The 12,931-nt window shown below is 50.1% G+C and overlaps 1 protein-coding gene across 1 annotated transcript; it reads right to left on the bottom strand.

The window, feature by feature from the left end:
• Positions 1 to 6,115: 6,115 nt before the first annotated feature.
• On the bottom strand, positions 6,116 to 12,246 carry FABP6 (fatty acid binding protein 6). The gene is made up of 4 exons (XM_055566819.1): positions 12,056 to 12,246; positions 10,713 to 10,888; positions 8,886 to 8,975; positions 6,116 to 6,236 (listed from the first exon to the last, which is right to left on the bottom strand). The coding sequence occupies exons 1-4, from the start codon at positions 12,120 to 12,122 to the stop codon at positions 6,183 to 6,185; spliced, it is 387 nt and encodes a 128-aa protein (XP_055422794.1). The 5' UTR covers positions 12,123 to 12,246; the 3' UTR covers positions 6,116 to 6,182.
• Between the last annotated feature and the right edge of the window lie 685 nt (positions 12,247 to 12,931).

Here is a 12,931-nt window from a genome sequence, read left to right as displayed (position 1 = left end):
TTGTGGCCTCTCTGGGTTCTCTTCCTGGCCTTCTCTCCGCTAGCCTTCCCTTCTCTCTTCCTCGTCAGCCCCAGGGATCCATACTGGTACCCAGAGGTTGTCGGGGATGAGTGGGTGACTGCACGATGAGCTCCTGCCCTCTGAGCTGGAGCTACACCTCCCTGGGGCCTGGGCTGGGCTGCAAGAGTCAGCCCAGCACCACCACCGAATTAGGCAGGGCTCTCCAGAAAAACAGAGCCCATTGTATATGTAGTGAGAGTGATTTATTCTAAGAGAATTGGCCAAACATTGTGAATGCCTGCATTAGGATCAGAGCTAAGGTTCCACTTCCTCATGCCCTCTAGGTTCAAAATCCATCTCTCCAAAGCCATCTGTTCTGTCATCTGAACACTCCTCTCTACTAACCCCTTAATCAGTGATTCTCAGCAGGGCTCATTTTTGCCCTCCAGGGGATGTTGGCACCGTCTGGAGATATTTTTAGTGGTCATAGTTGGGAGAGGGGCATGGTTGGCATTTAGCAGGTAAAATCCAGGATGCTGTTAAACATCCTGCAGTGTACAGGACAGTCCCCACAGTGAAAAACAGCCTGGCCCAAAACGACAACAGTGCCATGGTTGAAAAACCTCAACCCACAGAACACCTTCCAGTGAGGTCTCTATCACCCCCAGGTCCCTTTCATTACCCCTTTCACTTTCATCATAGCTGTTAAATCACCTGGAATCATCTTGTCAGTTTACTGAGTTTGATGGCTGTGCCCTAAACCACCTCCAGCCAACAGAATATATAGATACTTGTAGATAGTAGTGCTCATCACCCAACTGGCGTTTATTATTTGCTGCATAAAGCACTGTGCTAAGGAATTCGTTCATATTATTTCCTATAATCCTACTAATAAGCCTCCAAAGTAGGAACTATTACCAGCTGTTATCTTACAGACCAGAAAACGGGCACAGAGGGGTTCTTTGCCTAAGGTCAGGTGAAAGAAGGAGCCATAATTCAAACTCAGGCAGCCAGGAGCTGCCCTGCCACCCTGAGGTGCCTCAGGGGTTTTGGATGAGTGCAAGGCTCCCGCCGGCCATCCTGCTCACCTGCTGGAGAAGACATAACAGAGTAATGGATATGGGTTTGTAAAAGGGTTGCCAGGCATTCCTGCTCCTGATTGACAGGGTCCCAGGGGGTTCTTAGAGCATACTCAGTAGCAGACAGAAATGGTTTTGCACAGCTGCCGCAGGCTAATATGATTTACAGCTCCATCTGCCTGCCTCCAACAGGCTCTGACCTGGGAGGGGATCCCCCAGCCTCATCTGTGAAGGTGAAGATCTGAGATCCTGCTTGGAGCATTCCTCGAGCATCCCCTGTGAGGGACCCTACCTCTGGGCTGGCTTTGGCAATAGCTGGCACTGAGTTCCAGTGAAAGAATCTTAGCAGCCTTATTAATCTCATTCTCTGTTCCTCAGGGAAGCCGCTTGTGACAAATTTCAGCAGAAAGGCCATAGCCTTTAGGAGTGTCAAATCCAAAGGCCCATCAGGACCAGGCAGGTAACATAGTGAGTAGACCAGCTGGATGACTGAGACAGTGTGAGATGGTGGGGACTGACTGTTGAAGCCTGTGTTCCCCTGTAAGGGATATGGCTAGCTTCTGTTCAGCGCTAACTAACTACAGCCTTTCAGGGATGTAAGCTGTATGTTGCCACAACTTCACATTTTCAGAGAACCTGGAAGTCTACACTTTCTAGGAAATCTAATTATTTGTAATTTTAAAAACTACCAAAAAAATTGTAGTAGAAGACCAATGAAACACATTGTCGGTTAGGGAGATTCTTAGCCTGGAAACTTGCAACTTCTGGTGTGTAGACAGGAGCATTGGACTGAAGAGGTGGAAGATCTGCGTTTGCCTGCCTTTAGCTAGGTGACCTTGAGAAGAGCTTCCTCTCCCCTCTAAACTTCTGTCTCGTCATCTATAAAGGTGGGAGCGTAGTCAGGCTGGGCTGCATTTTAGATTTATGATAAGAAAGCATGGAATATATGGAATCATTATCCAACAGTGCATCCTTTGAGGACTCACAAGTGGACCACTCCTTTTTGGGGGGTGGTGCTCAGATGAGCCCCAGAACTTCACCTCCCTCCAGCCCAGCTCTGACTTTTAAGGGAGAGGAACTTAAGTGGTCAGGCTTCTGCTGGCCCATCTCCAACGAGTGTTTCAGGTTCTGCCCTTGCCAGAGCCACAGCAAACAGCATATACTGGAAGTCAGAACTTCTGCTACCCCCTGGCTGTGTAGACATGGGCAGGTCAGTCCCCTTTTCTGGGTCTGTTTTTTCATCTGCGAAATGGGAGAATTGGACTGGAATGGTCTGCAAGGTCACACCTGGCTGGTAAGCACTTCGAAAGAATTACAGCTTTCTGATCTTCATACCTAAAGTGTCCCATTCTATAGGTCTTCGTTTGGGCCTGGGCTGCCCTTTTACTATGCCCCCGAGGAAATGTGTGTGCATATCTGGATTTGGTGTTCTTGTTCTAGAAGTTCTGACCCACTGTATGCCCATTCCACCAGTCAAACCACCCATAAGGATCCTGTTTGGTGAGTATTTACTGTGTTCCAGGCCCTGTACATGACACTTTCCTCATGCTCTCTTACCCCCTGCTCCTCTTTTGTCCTCTCAACATCATGACCTAACGTTATTTACTATCACAATTTTCCGGATGATACTGAGGTTCAGAGAGGCCCAAGGTCTCACTACAGGCAATGGTGAACTGTTTCGCACTTAGATATGCTGGACTGAGGAGCCACGCGGCCTCTGAGTTGTCCCCCCAACCCCACAGAGAACACATCCACACCCACCCCAAGGCCCAATCACTCGGGATTTCACTGGTCAACCACCTGTCCCGCCCCCAGCATACGTGCACACCCAGGGGTCCCTGGGACCACAGGTGCGTGGTGGAGCGCCACCTAGTGGTGGCCTTTAAGGACACTTTGGGAAGCTCCTGTTAACACCAAGTGAGCTCGGTGGGAGGGAAGTGGTGGATCGCAACGATTCCCAAGGTTCAGGGTAAAGGGGCACCTTGGACCGTGCAGCAGAATGGTGACGCGCGTCTAACTTTCCAGAGGCCACTGGCATGGATTTTTACCCTTGAAACGCCTCTACAGCCCAAGAAGGGAAGGCCTTAGTAGCTATTTTACACATGGACAAGACAAGACACTGAGAAGCACAGCAGCACGCCCACATGTCTTACACGAGAGTGGAGGAGGCACTTCTAGCCCTTCCATCACACTGGCTTGAGAACGATGGTGCTGATGGTGGAGGTGAAGGTGGTCATGGTCACAGTGGCTAGTTAATTCGTAGCATGACAACTCTTACTAGGTAAGTGCGGTTTTTATCCCCACCGACAGGTGAGGAATCTGAGGCTCAGAGAAATGGATGAACTTACCCCAAGGTGACACAGCTTCTAGGTGGCAGAAGAGAGATTTGAACCCTGGCAATGTGACTCCAGAGTCAGAGCTCTTAACCTCTGTCCATTCTTCTGGTTGAGGAAACTTCTTTCCCAAGATGCCGGTAAAATGGATACCTCACCCCATCTCACCTTACTCCACTTACTTCTATAAACTGGAATTAGAAACTGAAGCCTCCATCAGCCGGTGATGCCCAGCCCCACATTTCTCTCAAGAGACTTGCTCAGCTATGTGACCTTAGATAGATCTCTTCACCTCTCTGAGCCTTGGTTTTCATATCTGAAATACAGAATTTAAACTAGTTGAGCTCTGAGGTTCTTCTGTTCTCTGAGTCTGTGACTCTATAACACTGACTGCGGTGTTTGAATTTGTTCTTGAGTCGGTTACCAAAGCAAAAGCAATCTCTCTCCTCCCAGCTCTTCCTTTCTTTTCTACTCTTTCTCTTATCCCTTCTCTCTCTCTCAGTTTTCCACCTAGTTGTATTTAACTCTGTTATTTAGAGACTTATTATCCAAGCTCATTATGAGTAATTATTCAGTCTGAACAGAAAACAGGAACATTGCTAGTTTAATTTAATGCTTATCTAGTTCACTTAATTAGCAATAAGTCTTGGCAAAATGCTGGAATTCACAGGGTCCTGACTTGGTGGGTGGGTAGGGGAGGTTGAGTGCTGTTCTTGGAAAGAAACAAGTTTCAGGGCACAATGTGGGAAGAGGCAAGGACTGCGCTGCCAGTGAGCTGGGCTGTGCCATCTGTCCAGGCTGAGGCAGGCTCCTGAGAGTGGAAGACTGTAGATTACACAGGCTGCCAGTACCTGAGGTCAGGTAGCATAGCACTTATTAAGCACCTGTTGTATGCCAGACCCTCTAGTAACCACTAATCTGTTTCTGTATGAGTTTGTTTTATTTTGAAATCATGTGGACCACCAGAAAAGTCTTTCTCCATCTGACTTATTTAATATAGTACCTTCAGGCTTTAGGGCTTCCCTTGTGGCTCAGCTGGTAAAGAATCTACCTGCAATGCAGGAAACCTGGGTTGGGAAGATCTGGAAAAGTGAAAGGCTACCCACTCCAGTGTTCTGGCCTGGAGAATTCCATGGACTGTATAGTCCATGGGGTCGCAAAGAATGGGACACGACTGAGCCACTTTCACTTCACTTCAGGCTCCATCCATGTTGTTGCAAATGGCAGGATTTAATTCTTTTTTATGGCTGAATAGTATTTGTGTGTGTGTGTGTGTGTGAAACATCTTTATCCATTCATCCACTCATGGACACTTAGATAATTCAGTTCTTAAAGAAGGTGCGTTCTCTTGTCATGGAGTCCTGCAGGCATTTTGATGAGGGAAGGAGAGCGTTTCCTGTTTGGTGCTTCTGGCTATTGTACGGCCCTTTCCCTTTTCACAAAGGGAGGCCTGAGGCTCACAGCTTTGACAACAGAATCCAGCTCAAAGTCAATATCGTTCAGCTTTGACTTTTTAAAATAGTTTTAATCTATTTATGGAAAATGATGATGGCTTTCCATGTATGAAAGTGATATAAAGTTTCCTTTGTAGTAAAAACAAATGAATTGTATGGAGAAAAGTAGGGGGTAAAAAGAAGTCAGGGTGAAGCACTTTTCACCCTGACTTCTGGGTAGTCCACTGGTTAAGACACCACACTTCCACTGCAGGGGGCACAGGTTTGACCCCCAGAGCTAAAGATCCTGTGTGCAGTGTGGCATAGCCAATTAAAAAACAAAAGAGAGAAGAACTCAGGGTGGTACCGAGGAAAGAAGAGAATGAAAAAATCCCATTCAGGGTTAGGAATGATCTATCCAAGGGACAGGCAGACCCCCACTCCTCTCCATGCCCCAAACAGACGCCGCGATCAGGCAGGGACACTTGCTCGGGCCAGGTGCGGCCTTGGCATCCTCCCTGATGCAGGGGTCCAGGCACCTACCCGGGGGTCAGAGTGACCTTTCTGATCACCTTTCCCATCCCACTGCAGCCTCTCCAAGTTTCTCCCTGGCCCCCCATCCAAGCGCTGCTAGTTCAATCCATGACATTTCAGTTCCTGCCTGGCACACCCATAACCCCTTTGTCATCTCATAGACTTCCATTTCTCCTCAGCCCCTCATTGGTCCTCCTGGCCCTCTCGTACCAGTGGGTAAGCTGAGGCCCAGAGGAAGGACTCCGCAGTGAATGAGCAGAGACCCCAGCCACGCTGAAGCGCCGCTCCTGGCTGCCGCGTCCATCCCAGTGTCTGTGCAGCCTCGGCGCCCAGCAGTGGCGAGTCCTGCCAGGGAGTCACCAGTCCTGCCCCTGCTTCTGATACACTTTCTTGTGGCCCATCTGAGAATCAATGTGTCACCCCTCCCAGGGGACATTTGTCTCTTGAGAAAGAGTGATCTCTCCACCCTGAGTGTGGATGGCAGGTAGGGCCAGGGACCACAGATGTGCCCACCACGCCTCTCGAGCACCGCCTGTGCCCTCTCTCTGGGGCTAGGGGTCTTACGTCCATACCTGTCCACACCCCAAGTCTCTGTGGTGACATGGGGCCCACAGGGACCTCAGGGCCAAGGTGTGGCCTGCACAGCCATCTGCAGGGGTTTCCCATCTCCACCAGCCAGAACTGCCCCAAGACACTAGAGAACAAAGAGAGGTTCTGGAACGAGCAGAAAGTCTTATTACACCAGCTTTATTGATACGGCTTTATGGACCCCCGGGGAGCCCTACCCGCCAACTCAGGCCAGCTCAGGCCACCTTCTTGCTCACGCGCTCGTAGTTCACGCCTCCAAAGGTGGAGACCTGGAAGAAACAGCGGGAACAGAGGGAGTCAGTGCAGGGAGCCCAAGGTGACCATGGGGCCTAGGGAAGGTAGACTGGCCTCTAGTCCCAGCCCTGATGGGAGTGAGCCTGTGGCACCGTTTCTCTGGGCCTCTGGTTCCCAGTTTGCTGCAAGGCTCACTCTGTTCACTTTTATGTGGCCAAAGTGCTAACATGTTGGCACGATGTGGCTTTCCTTGGGATAACCTTCCACTCGTCCATCCATTTCATTTCACCCATGCCAGTCACATTCCCCCCAATACTGAGCTTGTCCCATTGTACAGATGAGAAAGCTAAATGTTAGAGAAGTCAATCACCCCTCTAAGGAGGAAGGCCACACTCACCCTCTACACCATTTAGCATTTATGGGGCCCCTGTGCTCAGTGATGGGGAGACACAGTCTTTGCCCTTGGGAAATGTGAGGTTTTGTGGAAGAGGCTGAAAAGAGGATGCTGTTCAGCAGAGGCCCGCTGTGTGCAGCACCCTGGGCTCAAGGCCAAGACACGCTGTCATCGGATGTGCTTATAGCATCAGTTGGTCCTGATGCCCAGCAGAGGAGAGCTGCTTTCTTGTGGGAGGGGACGGGTGGCAAATGGAATTTTGTGGAAGCAGTTTTGCCTAAGGGCAGCAGTAAAGTGATGTGTGATTTTCATATGGGGTGGATGGAGGATGGCGTGGAAGGGGAGGCCAGGGCTCTGCCTAGAGGAGAAGTGATGAGAGAAGGGGTGCTGGTGGTGGGTGGAGGTGGGAAGAGGGATGCTCACAAAATGCATCCCTGTAGGTGGAGAAGGAGGAGGGTGTCCAGAATAATTCTGGGTCTCCAGAGATGGGAGGAAATATGCAACCAAGACCGCTTCTCTCTGGTACCTGGTCTGTCCATGTGCATATGTGTGTGTGCATTCTTGTGCGTGTGTGTGTGTGATGGCCATGAACTCTGGGCACTGCTCACACTGTACAGGCTCCATGGTCAGCTGTCCCCAGGAATTAGGAAACATTTGTTTCTTTTGGGAAGATGAGTTCTCCTGTCGGGCACAAATGTGCTTCATTCTGCCCTGGGTTCTCCTTGTACCCCTCACAGGATCTGCCCTGGGTTCTTCCTACACCTCTCCCAGGCTGGGGAGCCTTGCCTCTGGGGAGTCAGTGTCCTCTGGCTTTCATCAGATTCTCCAAGAGGTCAATTTCCATCCAGAAAAAAACACTCGTGCCTGTGCTTAGTTGCTCAGTCGTGTCTGACTCTTTGCAGCTCCATGGACTATAGCCCGCGTGGCTCCTCTGTCCATGGGATCCTTCAGGCAAGAATACTGGAGTGGATTGCCATTTCCTTTTCTCAGGGGATCTTCCCAACTCAGGGATCAAACCCTCATCTGCTACATTTGGCAGGAGGATTCTTTACTGCTGAGCCACTGGAGATGCCTATGCCATATATATATATGTATATGTGGGTATACATATATGTACACAGGCATATTTTAAAACACCATTGATTTTTTTTAAAAACTAAAATGAAGGGAGGGAAAGAAGACCCATGGCCTGGGAAGAGCAGGCAGAGTTTAAAAATCAGCCAATTTCATCTGCCTCCCCCACAGACTAGCTGGCCTTGGGCGAGTTGCCTATGTCTCTGAGCCTCTAGGGCTTCTCTGTAAAATGGGAGTGATGTGAGGGCATTGGGCCTCTGGAGCCATGTGCTGCTTTTCTCTAGACTGGACTCGGGTGAGGAAAACAAGGAAACGGGGAAGAGATTGCAAGATAGAGAGGAATGAGGGTGGCAGACCCTGCCTCCCTCAGCACGTCCTCCTGGAGAGGCTTGGGGAGGATAGCCCAGACCTCCCCTGGGGGGGACTCTAGCCAAGGCATAGGCTCACGAGGGGGAAATGACTGACATGTAGAAGCATCTTCCTTTTTCTTGTCACCTCACATCCATTTCCTTCACCTAGGGAAACTCTGGAGCCCCCCGGGAAGAGTTGGATGGGGGATGGAGCACCTCCAACCTGTGTTTACTGAGAGCCCGCCTGCCAATGCAGGAGACACAGGAGACCAGGGCTCAGTCCCTGGGTCAGGATGATCCCCTGGAGGAGGAAACGGCCTGTGGGAGGGGTCAGTCCACAGGTGTGTGAGTTGGCCCCGCCAACATTTTTTTAAAAATCTTTTAATTAGTTGCCAATATTGGCTAGTCTGGAAATTTCACTTGAAGTGCCAATTTCCAGCTTCTCTTGCAACACCAGAAGATAGAGCATTCAGGGCCTGAAGTCCCTCATGGAAGTGAGGGAGTGGCAGCTGTGCTTGGGCCCACCAGGACTCCCTGCTTCATGCATACTCTGGGAAGTCCAGACTTGTGCCCCTGAGGTGGTTGAGTGTGGGCACTGGAGTCTGGCACCTAACACCGAATTCCTGCTCTGTCAAAAAAGCCCTGTGCCCTCTGGCCAATCTCTTAGTCTCTGTGCCTCTGTCTCCTCACCTGCAAAATGGGGATAAAAATCCTTACCTAACAGTGTGATTGTGAAAGTCAGATGAAGTCATGTGCATCCAGCGATCAGCACAGAGCCCATGCCTGTAAAGCCAGCTTCCCAGAGGCCTGCCTCTCAGGGCAGAAGAACATCCTCTATATTATGTGGGAACCAGCAGGACACTTACCTCCACCAGCTTGCCATTCACAATCTCTGCGATGTGGTGGTAGTTGGCAGAGTCCACGACCACTTTCCCACCCTCCATCTTCACGGTGACCTGAAAGAGAAGCAAAAGGCAGCCTGAGTTGCAGAGCCCCCACAAATGCAGACCAGCCCTCGGGGGTGAATGGACCTGCCTCCAGCCCCAGCAGTCCCCCTCTAGGAAGTAATTTGTCCTATAGACATGTGATGCTACAGTCCATGGGATCGCAAGGAGTTGGACACGACTGAGCAACGGAACAACAACAACAACAAAGACGTGTGATTACATATATCCAAAGATACAGATAATCTGTGCAAGCCACTGGACATTCCTGTGCCTCGGTTTTCTCATCTCAATAATGGGGATAGTACTGGTACGTACTCCATGGGGTTACTGTGAAGATTAAGTGATTTACTATCGTATATGTGGGCTTCCCAGGTGGTTCAGTGAAGAAGCAAAGAATCTGCCTGCCAATTCAGAAGGGGAGGGTTCGATCCTGAGGTCAGGAAGATTCCCTAGAAGAGTCAGACGTGACTGAGCAGTCACACATGATATTATGATATATATAAAGTGCTTAGAGCAGTGCCTGGCTCCCTGCTGAGCACTCCTTGTTAGCTGCAGACTCTGTTATGATCATCGTTATTAAGTGATGCTGATGTCATCCGAGAGTGTTGATTGCAGCATTGTTTGTAACAGTGAACAACCTAAATATTCAACTTACATTATCCTCCAGTCAGTAGCCTAAATATCTATTAATGAGGGAATGGTGACTAGCATTTCCGTACTGTTGGACACTATACCACCATTAAGAAAAGACTAAGGCAAGTCGATATGTGCTGACACTGAAAGATACCGTGAGAAGTTGTTAAATTTTTAAAATACTCAAGTGGCAGAATATCAATATTATGACTGCTTATCACCCCCCTGGCAATGTGAGGAGCAGAATACTTTCTTGGTCAGGGTTGGGGGCTACAGAGGGGACCTGGGATGGGTGGAAGACCTGAGGGGCCATTTCTGGGTAGGAAGGGGATAAACAGCCAACTTTCACTTCTTTGCTACCCATGATTGCAGTTTCAAACCCAGATGAGTCTAGTTCTAGGGCCTGGGCAAGATTAACCTCTAGGTCACACTACAGGCAGCATAAAAATGTGGTTATGCTCTCTGGAACCAGACTGCCTGGGTGTGCAGGCCCAGCCTCGCTGTGGGATCCAGGCAACTATTTAATCACATGACTCAGCCCAACTCCCCCATCTGTAAAGTGGGGTGGTAGTTATAGCAACCTCACGGGCTTACCTGCATTAAGATGTGGGACAGATCCAGCTAGTGTCGGGGATATATGTGTGAAGGATTCGGCAGATGGGAACAATTTTTATCATCATTATTGTGTCCATTATTGACGTATCATTAAAAACCAAGAATGGCTAAGTTGCCAAGTAACTCAAGCTCTTAATGCTGTAGACTAGACTTGAGAAGAAAGGCATCCCCGGTGGTGCTCGTGGTAAAGAACCCACCTGCCAATGTAGGAGACACAGGAGACCTGGATTTGATCCCTTGGTCAGGAAGATCCCCTGGAGTAGGGCATTGCAACCCACTCCAGTGTTCTTGCCTGGAGAACCCCATGGACAGCGGATCCTGGCAGTCTACAGTCCATAGGGTCACAAAAGAGTTGGATGCGACTGAAGCAACTTAGCACTCACACACAGACTTGAGAAGAAGCCTCAGCTTAGGGAGCAGCCCCAGGGGACATGGTGGGGACCAAGAAGTCAGCCAGAGGCCTGGGGAAGGAGGGAGGGGTAGCCAGCAGGCTCTCACCTTGAACTTCTTGTTTCCCACGGTCTCCATCTCAGTCTCCTTGCCAATGGTGAAACTGTTGGAAATGGAGTGGCCCCCAGGGTAGTGCTGGGACCAGGTGAAGTTCTGCCCGTCCTGCTGTATCTCCGAGATGACCTTGAAGTTGCGGCCCTTTTCAATCCTGTCGCTGGAGAGCCCTGGGCCCGGGGACAAGCAGAGTGGCCGTGTAAGAGCTGCCTACAGCCTGTGGCTTTGGGCACGAGCTTGCTTCCCCCATGGCAGGTTAGTGTGACAGTCAAGAGCTCAAGCCCCAGTTCTGTCATGAGCCACGTGGCCTGGGCAAGTTACTATCTCTCCAAGGCTCGGGGTTTTCATCCACAAACTGGGGATAATAAGGCCCATTTCACAGGACTGTTGCAGGGGTTAAATGACAGAGATTGTGTCTGGTAAAACTCCCGGCATGGAGTTGACAATAATAGCCGCTCTTCTATACTATACTAGAAATTTACTACTGTACCAGTACAAAGTAGTATAGTAGAAAGTAGTATGCTAGAAATTTCCCACGCTCGCAAAGTCCTAAAATGAATGAGACCTGCAAGACTGTCTTCTAATGCACTTGTTTTACAGATATGGATTCCTGCAACTAGACTGTTGTAGGTGAAGCCAGGTCACTGTTCCTTCAGGGCCAGTCCCAGGACTTGACTCAGAAGGGCTCTTTCCTCCCCATGGCCCCAGCCCCTGCTCTTGGGGCTCCTTTCCTACCTGGGCCCAGGTAGGGCCCAGGTCCCCTGCGTCTGTTCTCTGAATCTAGACAGCTGCACTGCCTCACGCTTGGCTGACACACCAAGATTTCTGCAGGATTGTCAAGTCCACTGTCTCTTTGGTTCCTCTCAACCAGTGTTACAAATCGAGCAGTCAGAAGAGTGGGGTGTCTGATCTCCACCCATGGTGCCTAGCACTGTAAGAGGCCCTTGTTTGCTGAATGATGGAGTGAACGAGTAGCTTGTCAACCCTGGTCTCTGTGTTCCCACCTCTTTGTCACCTCTCCCCAGGCAGCATGGGGTGACATCACTCGTCTCATCCTGGGCTCCTGGGGGGTCTCATGACCTCTGGCACTGATGCATGACCGTGGGCAGTTCTTGCTGAAATGCCCTATCAGTAACATTAGGTTGGCCCATGCATATAGCAAGCATTCAATAAATGTTTGAATGAATAAACCAATCAACTCTCCATCTCACCCATTACTAGCTTTGTGACCTTGCACTAGTCACTCAACTTCTCTGAGCCTCATGGATTTTGGGTTCCCTGTGCAGAGCTGGCTGTGACGCCCAACCCCAGGAAGGTACTCTCAGGAGCTCACTCACCCAGGCACTTCATGAACTCATCGTAGTTCTTCTCACTCTCAATCTCGTACTTGCCAGTGAAGGCCATGCTGCCGAAGAGCTGGAGCCTCAGGAGCAAAGGATGAGAAGGAAGAGCTGTGGTGCTGAGGGGCCTGGTGCCTCAGCTTATAAACCCTCCTGGATGTTGAGGCTCAGCCCCGAAGTCAGCCCACTTCTCCTTCCCACCCATGAAGAGGAAGCACTTGCAATTTTATGATGTGGGCAGGACGTGGAGGAGCAAAAACCCCGAGGTTATTCACCCTGGGGACTTGCTGGCTGGAATCCCATTGCCATTGGCAAGGCTAGGGATGGCTCTGCTGCAGGGTGTGAGTGATCATCCATCTCTGCCCAGCCCTCCTCCATCCATCCATCCATGTCCTCCCTCCATCCATGCTCCCAGCATCCCTCCTTTACTCAGTCACCCCTGCATTCATTGACCAGAGTGTGCCAGGTACCTCAGTGTGGGGCCAGCACTGAGGAAACAGTGAGACATACCCTCTTCCCCAAAGAGCTTCCAGTCTGGTCCAATGACAAAACACACCTGCAGAGAATCCTCATGCAAACAGGATGGGGTATGTTCTGAGACACACAGATCTGGGGAAGAAGCAGTGGGGTCCAGCTGGCTGGTGCAGCTTTGCATAGCAAGTGGCATTTAATACAGGTCTTGAAAGAATTTGGATGTTTAGAGAAGTGGTAAGGTTGGAAGAGGCAGATAACATTTTAAGTTGAGGGAACAATGTGATGAAGGTGGGTACAGCCACCAAGAAAGGAAACAATGAGTTTGTCTGCAAAAGAACACTTGCAGAAGCACAGGCATGAGATGGGTGTAGATGGTGTGATCATATGCACCCGTGGAGT

The sequence above is a fragment of the Bubalus kerabau genome, chromosome 1, assembly GCF_029407905.1.
Source record: "Bubalus kerabau isolate K-KA32 ecotype Philippines breed swamp buffalo chromosome 1, PCC_UOA_SB_1v2, whole genome shotgun sequence".
Classification (NCBI taxonomy): Eukaryota; Metazoa; Chordata; class Mammalia; order Artiodactyla; family Bovidae; genus Bubalus; species Bubalus kerabau.
Note: the sequence above shows the minus strand (reverse complement) of the source record. Positions and strands in the feature narration are given on the sequence as shown.

Bases quoted from the DNA above. Each gene is read 5' to 3' on its own strand.
- FABP6 (XM_055566819.1), bottom strand. From the start codon at position 12,122: ATGGCCTTCACTGGCAAGTACGAGATTGAGAGTGAGAAGAACTACGAT. The intron at 10,889-12,055 runs GTGAGTGAGCTC...CCCCGGGCCCAG, and splicing joins TGAGTTCATGAAGTGCCTGG to GGCTCTCCAGCGACAGGATT. The intron at 8,976-10,712 runs GTGAGAGCCTGC...CTTCTCTTTCAG, and splicing joins TGGGAAACAAGAAGTTCAAG to GTCACCGTGAAGATGGAGGG.